This window comes from Zonotrichia albicollis, chromosome 6 (genome assembly GCF_047830755.1).
Source record: "Zonotrichia albicollis isolate bZonAlb1 chromosome 6, bZonAlb1.hap1, whole genome shotgun sequence".
In the NCBI taxonomy this organism is placed as follows: domain Eukaryota; kingdom Metazoa; phylum Chordata; class Aves; order Passeriformes; family Passerellidae; genus Zonotrichia; species Zonotrichia albicollis.
In genome coordinates, this window is record NC_133824.1 from 41,810,874 (window position 1) to 41,829,425 (window position 18,552).

The 18,552-nt window shown below is 40.7% G+C and overlaps 1 protein-coding gene across 7 annotated transcripts in view; it reads left to right on the plus strand.

The window, feature by feature from the left end:
* The window catches only part of SERGEF (secretion regulating guanine nucleotide exchange factor), a 150,291-nt gene that overhangs the window by 2,768 nt on the left and 128,971 nt on the right, over window positions 1–18,552 (plus strand). For all 7 annotated transcript variants that reach the window (XR_012580856.1, XR_012580857.1, XR_012580858.1 and 4 more), the window contains exons 4-8: window positions 1,419–1,513; window positions 2,656–2,716; window positions 3,898–4,011; window positions 4,317–4,379; window positions 7,599–7,757. Coding sequence is in view for 4 of the 7 variants with exons in the window: in XM_074543354.1 (XP_074399455.1) it covers window positions 1,419–1,513; window positions 2,656–2,716; window positions 3,898–4,011; window positions 4,317–4,379; window positions 7,599–7,757 (492 nt within the window). In the remaining 3 variants the exon portion in view is untranslated. The remainder of the gene's footprint in view (window positions 1–1,418; window positions 1,514–2,655; window positions 2,717–3,897; window positions 4,012–4,316; window positions 4,380–7,598; window positions 7,758–18,552) is intronic.

The window sequence follows — 18,552 nt, forward strand, 5'->3', positions numbered from 1 at the left end:
CAGCACAGGCTGGGGATGAGCAGATCCAGAGCAGCCCTGCCCAGGAGGACTTGGGGTGCTGTGGGTGAGAGCTGGACATGGCCCAGCCATGGCACTCCCAACCCAGAGAGCCAAAGGTGCCCTGGGCTGCACCCAGAGCCCCTGGGCAGCAGGGCAGGGAGGGGATCCTGCCCTCTGCTCTGCTCAGAGCCCACCTGCAGCTGCACCAGCTCTGGGGCCCAGCACAGCAAGGACAGGGACCTGCTGGGGTGAGCCCAGAGCAGGGCACAAAGATGATCAGAGAGATGGGGCACCTCTCCTGTGAGGAAAGGCTGAGAGAGTTGGGGCTGCTCAGCCTGGAGAAGGTCCTAACCCTGGACAAATTCTCTTAACCTTATATGGAATTTGGTTTAGCAATGGTTCAGGATTTAGCCATTCTCTGAAACCTGACATATTTGAAAGATGGCTTTCACTTTATAGCAAATATTACCGATGATCACAGTCAAAAATTCTCTTAAGAGTAATGGATTCAGAACTTGTTTGCAGCTCATTGTCAAGTACCCAGTCATGACATCCATAATCAATCTTAGTCGTACCTTGACTAGTCCCATCCACATGATAAATCTCTCTGACATCACTGGAGCAGATTGAATAGTAAGGTACTACCTACTTTGATTAAAATGGCATAACTGAGGCCATGGTATTTTGCACATCAGACATAGGTTTAGCCAAGGAGCTACCACCCCTCCAATTATACTGCCTTGTATTGGATGGTGCATTGTGGTCACAAAGCAGCACAGCCCCATCATAAACTAAAGGCTGCACCTGCCCTGGGACATCTGTGATAGCAGTGACCTTTCAGAGCCTTAAAGGAGCCACAGGAAAGCTGCAGAGGAACTTTTTACAGGGGTTTGTAGTGATAGGACAAAGGGTGAAGGCTTTAAACTGAAAAAAGACAGGTTTAGATTAGTTATTAGGCAGAATCTCTCTCCTGGGAGGATAGTGAGGCACTGGCACGGGTTGCCTGAGAAGCTGTGGAGGAGTGCATGTCCCATCCCTGCCAGTGTTCAAGGCCAGGTTGGGTGGGGCTCTGAGCAGCCTGGGATAGTGGAAGATGTTCCTGCCCATGGCAGGGGGTTGGAGCTGGATGATCTTTAGGTCCCTCCCAACCCAAACTGTTCTATGATTCTATGTGCTGGCACTCATGGGTTTTAAGCTTTGCAAGCTAAATCACCCTCTGTTCCTTGTGTCCCAGTGAACTTGAGACCTTTTCTGGACATGGTGTGTAAGACCAGAAGCCTTTGGCCTCAGAGGCTTTGTAAAGGGACATGTTAAGTCTTTTCTTGAGTTACTTGGCTGTGTTATTGTGCTTGTTATAATGTTACAGTGCTATTGCTCCTGGCTTTATTGATTCTGCTCTAACACTTCATTTTTTGCAGGATCTGGCCTTGTGCTGTCCTGTGGGTCAAACTCTTTTGGACAGCTGGGACTTCCTCAAATTTCAGGCCCATGCTTGATTCCACAAAAGATTGAGGTAAAGATTTAGAAGGTGTTGTGCTTTATATTGCTTCCAGCAGCTTACAGAGGTCATCTGACCTCAATGGGCTTTAAGCCAGACTCTTCAACTAATTTTTTATAGTGCCTATCTGCTACAGATGAGCTTACAAAGTAAAGGCCCAAGTTGAATTGAAGTGCTGAGGCTGCTTTTCTTGCTGTATGAAAAGGTTTCCCACTTCTAACAGAATCTTGATTCTTTCACTTCTCAGACAAGAAATTATTTAGCATCATGGCTCATGTCAGATGCTCCTGTGTTGCTTTTTTAATGTAGGAGAAAGAGGATGGCTGATCCCTTAGGTGACCTCTAGTGAGTAGGAGTTAGTTCACTGGATGTTCCTGTGCCCTTGATGTTTCCTGAGAGCATCCATTGCAGAATGGTGCCTTAAAATTGGGTGGTATTGACAGGGCTGATGTGAATCTCTCATCCCTCACCATACAAACTTCATGCTGAATATTTGCTCTTTTGGTTGGTATCCCTTAAATTCTTGGGCTTGATGCCACCTGTTTTAAATACACCTGCTGCTTTTCCACCAAGGATGGATTTCCAGAGGGTTTGCAAAACCCTGTAAGAGCAAAATAGGATGTGATGGGAGGTAACAGAAGAGGGAAATTTCTATGTGATTCCCAAGATCGGTTACAGTGGAGGGAAACTTTCAGGTTTTTCTCCAGTTGAAAACAAAAGTTCCATCAGTAACTTGGCAAGACTTAACAGCTTAATACAACATAGTATGCACGAGTCATGTCACCAGTATTTATGTGGAGGTTTTGGTGTAATTCTTGAGGACCACTGAGTTAAAATTAAGAAATAAACATTTTTATATGGCCAACATTTCTTCTTTCATGTGAATATTTTGACTGTGGTTTTTTATTTATTGCCACAATGCTGTGCATCCAGTTGCTTTGCTGATTTATTTTGTATTTCTTGAAGATGTTCCCACTAACTCTTATTTGTCAAAATGTACTTACTTTGTGATACAAAATGTTGATATGTATTGGGACATGCAGGCTGGAATTGAGAGCACTATTTTCTTAGTGTTCCATTTCTGTTTGGCCTATTTTGTTTTTAGAGGCATTAAATGCAAAAAGCAACTAAATGATAATTTTCTTTCATTTGCCTAGTCTCTCAAAGAGAAGGTGGTGAGTGTTGCTGCAGGACTGAGACATGCCCTTGCTGCTACAGGTGAGTATGTCATAATTTTCATATTTTAAAATAATCTGAAATTTTTTCTGAAAAGATACATAATCTTTTCAGTAACAAATGAAATGGGATTTTAAAGGCTTGGAGGAGGAGAAGGAGGAAAAGAGGATGGAATTGAATAAATTTATTTTAAAAGAGGATGAAAACTGATCTATTTATTTTAACTATCACAGGGAAAAATAGACCTCAAAGTCATGGACTGTAAGATTTTGGGACAAATTAACATGAACAATAAACATTCTAGAACCATCTTCCTGGAAAATCATGGGGAAAAACTTTTACCAAGAGTTCAGAGTGGTGGTTTATTAACAAGTTAATTTTCTGATGGATGGAAAAGATACTGATTTCTTTTTGCTTATTCTGAAACAAAACATAAAAGGGAGTTTTTCAGGAAAGAGGGTTTCTGCTCAATCAAGGTATCTTAGGATTTGAACTCATTATAGTTACTTCAGTTTGTATAAGAGGCTTCAAAATGGAACTGCACATAAATTGTGGCTTTTTAAATTGTGACTGAAATTGACACCTGAAAAATCACAGGTATGAAACTAAATATTTCTCCTGCTGTTATTAGATACTCTGAGTTTGTTCATGGTGTAACAGTAGAAATCAAACTCTCCCTTTTAGCATGCTTCTGTTAAAACTGAGGAAAAACAAACTGTGCCAACTAAACACAACTCTTGTGTTTAGTTTAGTTTGTGTGAATTTCAGTATGGATTCCAGGTAGTGGAGCTGAAAGTGCACAGGAGATGCTTGGAAGAACAGTGGGATCTCTGGTGCTTGTATAATATGGGAATTGAGATTCCCTGTGCTGCACAGACAAATTGGTATCAAGAGGGGGAAAGGGAAGAAAAAGTACAGGAACTTTGTGTCCATTCCTGAGGTACTGCAAACACAGGATTTCTCTTACTGAGTCTCCAGTAGCTTCCCACCTTTTTACTTTTCTTACCTGCATACTGAGACTACAGCTGTTTGTTGCTAGATGGCTTCACCAGGGTTATCTGAATGTTTTTTTGGCATAAAGGTCTTCTGAAGTGTCATTTGAATTGGTGAAAATGACTTGAATGAAATAATTTTGAACTTTCACATGTTCATTATTGTGTGAGGTGATTTTTGTTGGTGGCTGATGGGTTTTAATCTCTTTTATTTGTGTTTACTTTGAAAAGACAGCGGTTTGGTGCTGCAGTGGGGGACTGGGATGGCATCTCAGGCAAGGCGTGCAAGCCAAGGCAAAGCCCTCCCTGTGTTCCTGACAGCCAAGGAGCCCTGTGAAGTGGCAGGTAACCCAGGAGTCTGCTTCCTTTGTGTGGGTGGATAGAGCAGAAATTTAATTTGGAGTGGTACATATCTTCCTTTCTACAAAGCCACGTGGTACTGTAAACGTGGAGTGGAGTACCTGAGGACATAATTTTCAGGTCACAGAAAATTGTGATCTGTGGGGAACATGAGAGTCCTGCCATGTGTGTGGCCCAAGGAAAGAGCCTTTTGTTATAAAAGTCCTCTCCATCCTGTTACACTTGTATGCATGTTTGTGTGTGAATTGATGCCTGCTGTAGAAATTTTATCCTACCATGTTTTTTTCCAGGCCTGGAAGATGTAAAGGTGAAGGCAGTTGCTGCAGGCTCCTGTCATTCCGTGTCCCTCACAGGTAGGTCTCAGGTGCACAGGTGAAAGCGCTCATCTCACCCTTCTAAGGGTTCTCTGCCTCTGAGATGTTGTCAGTTTTGGTAAAACTGCTGAAAATTGATCTGGCCTGGTTAGTGCTGGTAGTTGTTCTGTTTTGCACTCTGAGAACTTTCCTTTTGTTTTAAGAGCAGGATTTGTGTTTCGGGTTCTCTGAGTTTTGTGGGTTTTTCTTGGGGTCAGGCCTTAGCCCTTAGGTTATTCAAGGTCTGGGCTCTTAATGGCTGGAAAGTCTGAAAGGATTTGTAATTCTCTGGAGCTGCAGCAGGATGCCCTCCTGGGTATGGTTACTGCTGGAGCCAGTGCAGCCTTTGCCCAGGGAGAAGAGCTGTGCTGGGTGGCTGTGCCAGGAAAGGCAGCAGCAGGGTAGCACCAGCAGCGTGAGCTGATGCCTGTGCATGGCGCACTGCAGGGCTGTGAGCAGGCCTGGAGCTCTCTGAGGTGTCTTGGGCTCCACTGTGACAGTGTGCACATCTCTGGTGTAAGAGCACAAAGCTTATTTGAAGAGTAGGAAGCTGCTTTAATTGCTTAGGCACTTCCATAATGTCTGCCATTTGTTCTGTGATCCTTGGGCTGTGCTCCCATGCTGGAGTGCTGACTATCCAGTAATGAAAGTCTAATAAAGATTTCTTTTTATTTTGACAGATTGGGAGAAGGGGAAACAGAATAGCTTTCATGCTGTAATCTTACAGTTTTGAAGTGTGTAAAATATATTGAACCTTATGAAGACAAGTCTTTGCCAAACTTCACAGGAACAAGTTCTTAGCAAATGTGCAGCCATCTGGTACCTCTGTCATCATTAAAGGAGCACTGGAGTATTTGCTTCTGCAGATCTATAGAGATTTAGTTGTATGGGGAGATGTTCCAAGATGTAAATTGTATTGAATTCAGAGATGCAAAGTGTATGCAAGATTAGTGAAGACAAACTGTAAGAACAAATAAAATCTACTTTAGATAATTGGCAGTCTCTATTTAGACAGTGAGCAGATCATTCTTTCATGCTTTTGCTTTTGATTCAAGAGAGCGGTCTATTTGGCAGCACTGGGACCAAGATTGAAAAAATAAATGCCAAATACTTTGATAATGTGATACTGTTGCTGCCCTGCAAGATAGTTATTATTTAAATATTTTGTATTTTAAAGATGCTTGATATAATAAAAATACTGCTGCAGGGTGTGTTTTATTAAAATGGGCCCTTTTTTCTAGGAATACTTTGCACTGTGGTGCAGTTTTCTTTGCTTCTGTTCCATGAGTCACTTGCTGGTGGGACATCAAATGCCTGCAGCCAGGCAGGTTTGGGACACAACTGTTGATGTGGGTTCTCACAGACATGGGTGGGGGTTCCTTGGAAAAAAGGATGGTAGAGTCTGCTGGTATCCAAAGGGGCCTGAACCCCCCAGGGGTGAGAATATGGTGCTAAGTCTAAGTCTAGTGTCTCAGTTTTTGCTCAGACCTGCTCAAGATATAAGATAAGGGTTGAGCATGTTACTTTTCCCAGGATGAAGCAAATACACCTCCTGTAAAAGGAGGTGACAGAGGCAATGCATGTTAGTGTGGAATATGAATGGCCACAGTGTTTCTTTGTGTTTCTGTCACTCTTTTCTTTTCTTTTCCTCTCCAGGTGTGTGTACTTCATGCTGGGAAGGAATTTATCAATTTTAGTGGAGAGTTCGAATATTTGAATGAAACAATTGCTTGACTTGTTTTTCCTTTTTATTTCAGTTGTGTTGTTTTAAAGAGGAACATGAGGAGTCCCGCAGATGACTGTCAGTACTGGCTTCTCCTCCCACTCCTTGCCAATTTTTCACCAGCAGTAGTATAGTGGAATTCTCCTGGCCTACTCTATTGCTGTTATTAAATATACTGTAGCCTAAGTTTTATTTTTTTTTTTCTTCTTTTCCCTCTGAAAAATTTACTTGTGTCATGGTGCTTGTAATGAGTTCAGTGCTGACCTGAGACATCCTGATGCCTTGAATGTTGTGGAGGTGTGCTCCAAACAATTCCATGTTGGAACTTACATGGCTTCCAGTCTTTCTGGCCCATAATAATGTGCAAGATCAGGTGTGCAAAATATATTTCTTACACTTTCAGCTTGTGCAGCTGGCAAAGGCTTCAGGGAGGCCTGACAGTTCCTGTTGTCAAGTGGTTTTTGTGGTTTTTTTTTTCTACTGTGGAGGCCTAGGAGCTGGGAGGAATGGTTTTGTCCTGAAAAGATGGAACTAATGATATGTCATGTCTGCAGAAGGACTTCTCTGGGCAGTCACTGTGTCAGTGTCCATTGGTTGTTAGGCTGTGAGCAACTCCAGCTTGCATTGATGTAAAGGACTGGTGGGTATTTCTGTGAAAAGATTTATTCCTGTTTGGAATCCTGGAGTGTGCATTTGAACAAATACCTGTTTTAGAAAAGAGATGTGGAAGGCAAGTGACCACTTACAGAAGTCTCTCAGGTGTTGTCTGGTGTGATTTTGAGGCACAATAATATTTTTATTTTGCCTTGTGATGGGTGGTGCCTGCTTCAGTTGTGTGTTCAGAGCTGCATGTCCAATTCCTTTAGGAAGTGACTGTTCAAGGTGAGCCATGGAGCACTGGACTGTCCTTGCTTTGGGGGATTTACTGAATTTGCTGAAGTTGAAGGAGGCAGAATTGGTATGAGCAGAGCTGTGAGTCTGGCTCTTGTAGAGAGGCTGGGAGACTGTAAAGCAGAGCAAGAGCAGCCAGCCAGGCTTTGAATTATTTGCTGCAGTCCAGAAAGTTATTTACTGGATGTAATCAAAGCTTTGGAGTGGAAATAATAGCTGGTCTGCAAGGACAGGCTGGACAGAGAGAGAAGGCTCACTGAATGTCTCCAAGATGCTTTGATTTTTTTACTCAGAGAAGTTGACTACTGTGGTTAGTTTTTAAATAAAAATTAGTCTTTGTTATAAACATCTAGGCTGTTTGACCTGAAAGGGCTCTCACTGCTTCAGGGAGTCTGTGTAGCCCTCAGAAAATAGGCTGTGCTGTTAAGGCCCTTGCAAATATTTCTCATAACCCAGTTGCAATGGTGGAGTGGTAGGAAAATGCATACAGTGAGAACATAAATTGAATTAAATGTTCTTTCCTCAGCATCACTGAACTGAGACTGTATCTGATGGTATTAAATCTGTATCCCTTTAAACAGATTTTGCTTCTCTGTCTGTTGCAGATGAAGGACATCTGTATGTCTGGGGCAGCAACAAACACGGGCAGCTGGTGAGCAGGAACATCTTTCTTGCTGAGCCTAAGAAGATTGACACTCAGTGCTTCTCACATGAAAAGATTGGAGCAGTCTGGAGTGGCTGGACCCACCTGGTAGCACAGACAGGTAGGATATTTAAAAAGCAGTAACATATGTCACCCAAACAGCAGATTGTAAGCTGTCTTTGTTTCAGGCAAGCAGTGCTCTTTCTCACTGGTAGTGGCTGGGCACACAGTGTAGCAGTGTCACCCAAGTTCAGTTGTCTTTTGAAAAATTGATGAGGGCAGAAATCCTTTGGCTGCTCTTTTACTAGGGCATTAAGGGCAAAGAGAAGAATATATTCAGAAGAAAATCAGTAAATTAAAATAAGCTGGCAGAAAATATTTGGAAAAGACAGGTTAAGAGAGGCCCCATTACACTCGAAGAGCGTTCCCTGAAGATGGAAATGAAGGCAGATTTCATGTTGAAGCTGCACTTTCCTGGAAGTCTTTGTGATGAGGACAGTGTGAAAGCTGCCACATATGGAGGGCTGTGGGATTAGAGCCTTACCTAGGAGGACAGGAGGGTTATGTAACAGTGACATTCATGTGTAAAGGGATGGTTGAGCTGATGAAGCTCATCCAACTGTGAAGCACAAAGGCAGGAGGGAAAGGTAGATGAGATGGAAAGGCAGGACAAGCATCTGAAGCTATTTTGTGTTTGTGTTCTTTGCTTCTCCTGTTGCACAGTGTGTGGTGCCATAGTTAAGGCTAACAAGAGTGTGGAAGTCTTCCACAGAGGAAAAGGAACAGCCAGAGCTGTGATGTGTGACTGGAAAAACAAATTGGTTGTTTTCTGTTTCATTGTTCTCACATATCAAAGTATGTGAGAGAAGCATGTAAAAATCTACATCAGCTGTTCTTTTAGCTATTTATAAGAAATGTCTGAACTCTGATTTTTAGAGGATGTTATACTGAAAATTTGAAAACTGCAATCAGTGCTATGAGCTGCTTGGAAACTTTTCAGGTGGAGTGAAAGAATTTATCTCAAAATCTGTAGTTCTTGAATTAAGTGCTTGATGTCATCCTCATTGCAACAGAAATGGTAGAAAGAAGCCATTTGTCAGGATAACCTGATTTTTAAAGAGTGAGTCTTGACAACTTGGTTTGCTTTCCTTCACTATTTCTTAATAGAGCATGCCCACTAAATAAAATTTCCCCAGAGTTTCAGTAACTTCAATGTTTCAGTTACTTGATATTTATCTGTGGGCATTACAGACATGGAATATATTCAGCAAGTGTTTTTATACAACAACAAGAAGTGTGTCAAGGGACTAGCAGGGCTGTTTTGCTGGTGAATGTTTAAAAAGAATTTATATAAAAATAGGCTGACTTTCTACATCTGCATTAAAAAACTGGCCAAGTGATGCAGTGGCACAAGTTATTGCTGAAACTGTATTTTATGTATTTAGAATTTTAAATCTCTTTGAAGAGCAATGGACCTGAACCTAAATCATCTGGAATGAAATTTTGAATGGGCTTTGGCAGCCTCCAGACACCAGTCAGGATCCCATGGGAATGTCAAGGGTTGTTCAGCTACTAGATATAGTGGGAGCTAGAACACTTAACTCTTTCTGGAAAATCAGTTGCTGCATTAAACTTGCAGCTGAATAACTGAGAAATGCAGCCCACTTGAGAGCTGTCCCCTGCATGCAGTTGTTCCCACCAGTATTTTTACCTCTTTCTAGCAAAGGAGGAAATGTTGCTTCAGTTTCCTGGTGCTGCAGTCATAAACCAATGATCCCCAAACATTATGGACCAGTAAAGTATTTTTTGAGCATGCAGCCTCCAATATATTTACACTTATTTATTTATAAATTACATAATGCTGTAATATGAAAACTATAAAATATGTACAATAGAAATTTTACAAAGGATGAGATAAACACTACTTAAAATATTATTTTATTGATTTAAATAATGAAAACTGTTAATAATTTATTAATAAATTAAAATATTTATATGACATTTTCATCCTGCCCTGCAGTGGATTGTCTTGCAAATACCTAGGGCTGCATGCACTTCACTTTAGAGATACTGATACAAACATTTCCTGCTTGCTTTATTCTGCGAGAGTTCCCCAGTTAGTGGAAAGGAGGCAAAATAGAGTGATTTTTGGACACAGGAAAATGGAAAGAAAGGGATATTGTAGTATGATGCTTGTCTGCTCATTGTGGAAGATAAAAACATACTTTGGAAAGACATTGCAGTGTACAAGGATTTTGCTGCATGAAAGAATGAGTAAGATTTTTCTAGTTAATAATCCCACCACAATGCAAATTTTGGTAGTTTAAACTTTGTTACTGTATCTGAATTGTCATCTAATGTTTGCCACAGAAGGTAGTTGAATTTTAAGAGGCTCTTACAAATACTCAGAGTTCTGTTTGAATTTTTTTTCCCCAGAACATTAATCCTGGTCAGAGCAGTAATAATGGAAAACTTGTTATTGCAGCTGTCTTGGCAGTAACTAAGAACTTTTCTCATTGGAAAGACACAGGAAGGAACTGGGTGGATAAACACTGGACACACAATTCATAAATTCACAAATTCTGCCATTTCAAAATGACATTTTAATCTTTGTCTGCCAGGTGAGCAGTCCTTGGCTGAAGAACTAATGGAAGAGTGAAAAGTAAATGAGAGTGATGTTGTTAAAAGCAACCATCTGGGGGAGTAATTGCCAGTTCCATGGCTGCAGTGGTTTGACAATTTTAAAGTGAGTCCAAGCAAGTTACCAAGTTTGTTATCAGAAAAAAGGAACACAGCATAAATATTTTTGTCTTCTGTCTTTCCCTCTTATGTAAGCTGGCCTGTTTTAAGACTTGGTTTGTTTTTCCTTCATGCTGCTGGCAACATTTTGTCCTGTAACATAAAGCAAAATGCAGAACTCATTTTAATTTCTTCCCCATTCTCTCTTTACAAGGGATTTTAATTGCACCTGAAATCACTTTAATACCTGCATCTCTTTCATATACTATGTTCTACCTCATTCAGCAGAGGTTTCCTGTAATTTCTTTTTAGAGTTTGATCAACTCTTTTTTCATTTGCTGTTGTTTATATCATAAAGCAGTTTGGATTCAAGACATTATTCCTGAGAAATTAATTCCTTAACTTGAAGGTGTTAAGGAGTATTTTCACAAGATGTTGTGTTTTTAATCCTTACTTTTAACTTATCCTCATCAGCTTCAATTCCTTATTCTTTTTATTGTAGAGGTTTCTTTTGGGGCTATTTCCATTGCATGCACTCTTACTGTAAAATAACTCACAGAACCCTTCAAAACAGATGAGTGCTTTCTTTTCCTGCCTTGATTACTGTTTTCTACATAGGAGGGAAGCACACTTAGACTTCATGGCATCACCAGCACTCCTTGAAAGTAAGTTATATTATTCTGATAGTAGAGGTGGTCCTAGTTGATGATGGTTGGACCAAAAAGATGAAGTTTGAGAAGCCCTGGTTGCTCTTTGATCAGGTCTCTGATGATGAGATATGAACTTGCTGGTGCCTTTGGTTTATTTTCTATTTTCTGTGTGAATGCTTGGTTCAAGTGACTCTCAGGAATGCTTTTCATTGATGGCAGGGCAGTGCTGTTGCTGTTCCATGTGCAAGGCAGAGCCAGGTGCATTCTTGTGGCCTTGGACTCCAAGTACCAGTGCTGTTCTCTGTACAGGGCTGGCTTCCTGACCAGCACTCTGCTCAGTGGCACAAGGAGCACCACTGCAGTGTAGGTGATGCTGGTTTGGAATAATGAGCAGCTGTCTTGCATTGCTCTCCTTAACAATGTCAGCTTTAATTTGTGGTCCCTCTTGAGTTAATGCAGATACTTTGAGGGTAACTGCTGAAGGAGAGGTTATTGCTTAGGTCATTTAAAACAGAGCTAAGCTGTGGCCTGTAATGTGGAAGATGTAAATTAGTCTACTTTGGGGAATGATAGAACCAGTCTGACTTGAAGGCAAACCCAAATATAGCAAAAGAGGTATTTTAAAGACTTTGAGGTGAATCATCAACTTCCATTCAAAACAAGATATTTTATTTTTAACTGGAAAGCCTAATAAATAACCTTCCTTAATCTGGCCTGCTTTATTATCTATATATTCTCCTGAATACATTCCCTAATCTATTTGTCACATAGTGTCACATGAAGTTATGCTTTGTTTGAGCTCAGATAAAGAATTCCAAGCTCTTTCACTCAGAAAGTTACACTATTTAAACTGCATTTTTGAAGTTTCTGCTGCCTGTGCAAAACTGCCTACAGCTAAAAAATCTTGGAAGAACGAAATGCTGTGACATAGTCTGTATAATATTCTAAATCCTCATTCCAAATGTGCATCTGAATTTGTGCATCTTTGAATGTCCCTTGATGTCCTGTCATTTAGGCCACACAAAACCACTCTGAAGGGGTCTGACATTTAGTGACCTACACAGTAAAATAGAAACCATCTCCTGCTTTTTTCTGAAGCAAATGACAGCACGTCCCTCCGAGCACCGAGAGCAGAGTGAGAGGACATTTCTAATGATCTTGTTTGAGTCATTAACCTTTAGCATTTGAGTCTTTCACAGAGGCTGTGGCTGCACCTCTAGGTGCCTTTTCTGATGGCAGTCACAAGGTAAAGCTGCTGGGCTTTGCTGGCAAGTTGTGCAGCTGCAGGGAGGTGAAGGGGAAGGACGTGTCTGGCACCCGAGCAGCACAGCCTCAGCCCACTAGAGGTCCTTTCCAGTTTGCTCTTGAATCCAGGCTCTGCAGCCTTCCTCTGGAAAGCAAACCTTCTCTGCCTTGAGATTTTCTGCAGCTCCTTAGGGCAGCAATTACTTCTTTGTGCGTATATATATCTCATATATATATTTTATTTTAATGCTTGTCTGTCTTTAGACATGGCAGCCAGGAGTTTGAAATTGGAGCCCTACATGAGGGAGCTGTATTTCATTGGAAGGATGTTGGGTTTTTGGAATACAGGTGATAAATACTAAAAAAATAGCTTCATCAAAACCTCCTGATTGATAGGTACTCCTGAGCTTCTTTGAAGCATAACTGGAGTTCAAGAAATGAGTGTTCAAAGAAGAAAAGCCTTTGCCCATCTGCTTGGGGGTCAATTTTGAAGCTTCAGGGCCTATCTTGAAGTTCCTGCATTTCATTATAAAGTGTAGACCATGGAAAGAGGAGAGAAAGAAATGCACAGACTTGGGGACCAAAATTCAGACATGAACGCTGGGAACTGTGGGAAATTTAGTGTGCAATAACAGGATGAAAGATTCTAGATGCATATGGAAATTTCGTTGTTTTCTGTGTTGTCTTCAGAGCTGTCTTCTCGTTCTGTCACACATTCATCTCATTGGTGTTCAATTCCACAGTGATTATTTTAAAATTTTGTTCTAGGTAGCTGTAAATACCTAGAAGATTTTGGCATTTTTCTTTGGCTTCATGGGCTGGCATCATTACTTGGCTTTATTTTTAAACTTAAAAAGTTAACAGTGTGTGTGTCTGTGTGTTTGCTTTGTGATTCTACACTCCTATTCTTGCTTTCTCTGCTGGGAGTTACTTCTACATGGTTTTGATAAAAGTCTTGAAGAAATTAATTCAGTGGTTTGGTCACTGGCGAGGAAGTTGGGTAAAATGGGAGCTGAAGGTACGTTCTGAAAGGTTACTATCAAGTGTTGGGAGTTGATTATATGCAAAGATTTGCCACAGAATCTTCCTAACATCATCTTTGAGTAATTGAGTTGTTTCTTCAGTCACCAGCCCTCTTTTACCTCTCCTTGTTACTAGAAACTTCCAGTTGTACGGTAAATAGCTGTGCATGCCATCTTATTTCTGTGTGAAAAGAGAGGTTGTCAGGAAGATGCTGAACTGTCACTAAGTGTGATTGAAGGTACTCATTGTCAAATGGAAACATCAGTGATAGGCATAAAGGACGCAGAAACTTACCTCAGTATTTGAAATTCCCTTTGTGAGCTGTGACATTGCATTGGCACATGGAGATTCAGATGGCCTGGGAAGAGTAGGATTTAAATGGATTTTTGTGAAATTTAGCTCATGAGTAGAAATGAGCTCAACAGAAAGAAAACAACTATCAAAATTTTCCAACCTGTTCTGCTCCTCTTACGTGTGGAGCAGCCCACAGAGTGCCCTTCCCAGAGCAGAAGGGGAAGGTAAGGTAGGTAAAGCTGGTTTGTCTTGGGTCTTCTGGCTATGGCTTCCTGTCATGGAAGGGCCTGTTCCTTCCTTGGAACAGGCTGCCCAGGGAAGTGGTGGAGTCAGCATCCCTGGAAGTATTAAAAAACCTGTGGATATGGCACATGAGGACATGTTTCAGTGGACATGGCTTTGGTGCTGGGTTGACAGTTGGACCTGATGATCTCAGAGTTCTTTTCCAGCTTTAATGATTCTGTGGTTCTGTGATTCACACTTGCTTAGTCCTGTCCAGATGTGTTTTACTAAGTACTCCATGATTGCAGGAGTTTGGAAAATGACTCAGTCATCATTCAGCATTATGTTATGGGGCTTTAGGCCACATGTGTGGAAAGAGGCACTATTACATTGAATTTCTCCCTCCTCTTTTTTTCTGTGTGTGTGTCATATCTTCTCTTTTACTAGTGGGAACAGTGATTGTTGTGGACTTAAATAATGTAACTGTCCCAGTTTGACAGAATTTTCATCTTTAAAAAGCATTCAGAAAAAAATTACAGCTTTAAAATGTGGATTTGGTATAGATTTTGCTCAAGTCATTAGTGGGTGAGATAAGGAATTAATTACTTTCCTTGATTTTCCTTTTTTTTCCCTTTGGTTTCTGTGGTTGGACTGCTGCAGTTTATGGCTAGCCATCTATTTAGCAAATGTAATAAACAAGGTCAGATACATTAATAAGTATGTGTTTGTGTGCAGGAAATCTGTAAATGTGGTGTTTGTTCTGTTTTCAGTATCCTCCAGCACCAGAGCAGCTGTGCAAGAGGAGCTGTAGTTTTGTGGGCTGACAAGGGCACCTTGTTGGCTCTGAGCTATTCCTTGGGGGTTTGTTTTTTCTTACTCTTTTTCTCTTAAAGCAAATTAAACTCTTGCAAAGGTAATGATGATAATTGCATTGAAAACACCACCCCTCTCACAACTATTGTGAAACCAGGGCACAAAGCTGATACAAATTTCCTTAAATTAAGAATAGTTTGTCCAAAAGTGTCCCTGTCTTTTTAGTTCTTCTGACTACTTGCAGCTGGAAGTGCTGGCACTGTCTGAGCCACTTGCTCTTCTGATTGGCTGTTTCTGCTTTGTTATATGTTAAAACTTTTCTCCTGTGCCATACTGAGGTCTTTCACATTGTATTGGGTCTCTGTCAATTCACCTATTTGAAGCTGGAAAGAAGCAAAGGTAAAGGCAAGAGAAAATTCACCATTTCTTAACTTCTGTCATAAGCTGCTTCCAAGTTCCATATTCATAGGTATTAATAGAGTGAGATCCAAATGCAGAACTCAAAACATCACTGTTGTGTGCTGCTATCACAGACTGGGCCAGACATTCTATAACTCACTTCCTTTTTTGCTTCTCAGCGTTTAATTCAGCTTCAAGTCTGCCATATGCTGTGGGTCCCAGCAGCTGTCCACAATGATGCTTCTGTATCCTGTTATCCAGCAAAAAGAGCATGGAGTAGAAGACTGGGTTGGGGAATTCTTCCCTACACCCTCTTCTGGGAGATCTGAGTGGGGGACAAAAGAATTTGCAATTTCATTCTGGATGTTATCATAGCATATGACATAGTTTGCATGTAGTAAAAGGGTGATGGGATTGATTGAAATTTTGGCAAATCAAAGCTCTTAGTGTAGAGAATTGATGTGAAGCACAAAACAAACAGTGAGAATTTGCACAACAGAATTCCTGCAGTTATGCAAAGTGGATATAACATTGTCAAAAAGTCGGAATCCTTAGAAAGGTAGAAGTGCTTTGCACTCACTTGGTATGGAAGAAGAAGCTGGAACCAATCATTACCTCATAGTTGAAGCAATGTGCATGGTAATTTATTGCCAAGAACAAGGTATATGTACTCTGCCCTCTTAGTTTTATTGGTTTTTGAGGAGACAAGTGGCTACTGCATTTTCAAATAACTTCATTTAAAGCTGTGCATTTACTAAGCTAAGCATTTTTAAGCTCAGCTTCTGAAAGCAGCTATGTGAGCACCATCTATGCATGTAAGTGCATTGATCTTTATTTAGACTTAGTAGTATTTTAAGGCCATTAAATACTTGTTTTCATAATCTTTAAATGACATTTCCTGTTTAGTAATTAATTATTCAGGTTTAATGAGTCTTACTATTCAAACACAGGTAGTGGGCTTTTTAAGAGCTGAGTGGCAGTTGAGTACCTCTGAAAAACAATACTTTTCAGGAACTTTTTTTTTTCTTAAAAACCTAGACACAAACAGGAAAAATATTCATAAAGCCTACATAGATTGTTCCTTTCATGATTACCTTGAAGTAATTTTGAAATAAACAATTTTATGTAAGGTACTGTAGGATACAGGAGATATATCAACAGCTGTAAATTTTCAAGAATGAGTCTTGTAGTCTTGTAGAATGGCTCTGATACTTGGGTAGTATAAGATCTGCCAAGAGTGTGTGGCTTTTATTCTTTAAAGTATTCCTGTTGTGAGGAATCACAGCTTGTGGTGTGGTGGTTGAAACTGAGGATGACCTGCCTCTTTTTTTGTAGCTCCTATTTGGACTTCATTGTCTCTCAGGGTAGCTACATATATTCTGTATGGATCCCAAACAGCTGCGATTGAACTCTGCAGATGAAGGGGAGTTATATTTTCTATCTTGCTTAGGATACACTTTAGGTTTTTGGGATGTTCTGCTGGATTGAGGAGCCTGTGTGGTTCAGGTTTGCTTTCTTCTCTATCTAGTATTATGGGGCCCACGGTAGGTAATAATAATATATTCACAATGGTTTATTTTTGGGGGACAAAGACCTGGAGGAATAGAAGGTATTAGCATCTGATTCATGCAGGAGAGAAACCCTAGGAGGGGTGGGATTTCCTTAGCTGACTCATTCTCTGTTTTACTTTGTATCTAACTAAAAGAAAAAAAATCTAAAAACCACTGTGTAGTCAACGATCTATTCAGGGACAGTGCTTCATGTCACTTTTGCTAAGATCTTTTTATAGTGAATATAGAAAATCTTACTTTTCTAGAATTTTCAAAAATTTACCTTTACAGATCTGCCCAAAATAATAATACAGAAAGTCCTTAAGGAGAATGTTTTCCTGCTTGTCCTTTCCACCCCAAGATAGAAAGCAAACTGAAAATCAGTTTGGCATTTCTCATCTTGAGTTTTGAATCTTGTAGCTGATGGATATTTTGTAGGAATTTGCCTGTACACACATTTCAGGCTTGTGCCTGCTAATGACACATCTGCCTGGAGCTGAAGCTGTTTATTGAGGACAAATGGACACTAAAACATCCAGAAGTGAAGGTCAGGCTGTGGGGACAAGAAAAGGGTGGCAGTGTGGATTACTAGATATTCATGTGGGTTGAAGAATCATCCTGACAAGTCACGCAGCACAACGGAGGGTGTTAAATCCTGTTTTGTCTCCTCTTGCTTGTTCAGTTTGCCAGAGAGAAACAGAACACACAATGCCAAAAAAACCCCAAAACACTGTGGTCATGCACACAGGTAGAAGCTGATAGTTGCAATACAACAAACTTCTGCTGTGTGTGATTAAAAATCTGAGTAGTTAGTTAAAATTCCTCTAGTTCACCAGAGCAGTGTTCTAACAAAGTCCATGAAAAGCTGTTTTAGCACAGGAGAAAACTCATGGTTTCTTTAGAAACTACCCTATCTCACTGAATTGTGTGAAGCATCAATAGAAGAGTACAGCTTCTTTTGATCAATATCCATTGTAACGTCAGAGAAAAGAAGGTATTGAAAAAACAGGAGCTTTTTGTTCTTCATTGGTGTCCCCTCCTTACTCCTAATGAGAAGTTCTTTTATTTCTCCCTTCTCAATTTAAAACCTAAGCCTCTGTTAGTAACAGGCTGCATAGCACATCAATACTTGCATTACAGCCCTGCTGATATGCACACTTAGGTAACCTTACACATAGATGTGCTGGCACACAAGCAGATACAGATGTTGTAGCTCTATGGATGTAACTGTGGACAGCTTTGCTTCACTGCGTAAGCATCAGAAGTAAATCTCACTGGCATCATTCCCTTTTGGCTGGGAATTTCAGATTCCTTCACAGGACAGACTTGCATTGCATTCATCAGTAACATGTCTATAATTTCTAAATTTTTATAGATTTGCTCTGTGCCTGTGGCTCTGAAATGCTGAAAACACCCCACAATGGTACGAGACATAGACACAAGAAGTCAGGAGTCAAAAGCAACTCTGCTAGGTGCATAGTGTCCCCTTGTGAAAGATGGAATTTTTTTCAGGGCATAAGTGGCATTTGGATGCTTTGACCATTCAGATGCAACCATTTATACCTTTGTACACTCTCTCCCTGCAGTCTCCTTGATGTTAAGGATCTTGCCATACCCAGGTGGAATCTTGTGTTGTGCTTTTATTTCTTCCTCCACCCCCTTACCTAACTCTTAAACTTTCTTGTGGGTGGAGGGAGAAATTGGGATGATATTCCAGAGAGAATACATCACCTTATTGCTCATTATTCATCTCTTGACTTCAAAGGGTATGAATTTTCCTTCCCATCCCCTTTTAGACTGTTTTGTTCCTGCTGTCAGCAGGAGCGCTGCTCATTATTTGAGGTGCACAGCCCACTCTGTCTTAGTCAATTGTAGCTGCTCTTGTAATGGTTCTGACTCTGAACTAGGCGGGTGATCTCCTGGGAGGCTCTGGAGGTGCCATTGTTGGGTTTGTGGCACTGTTCTCGTCTTTGTACTTTCT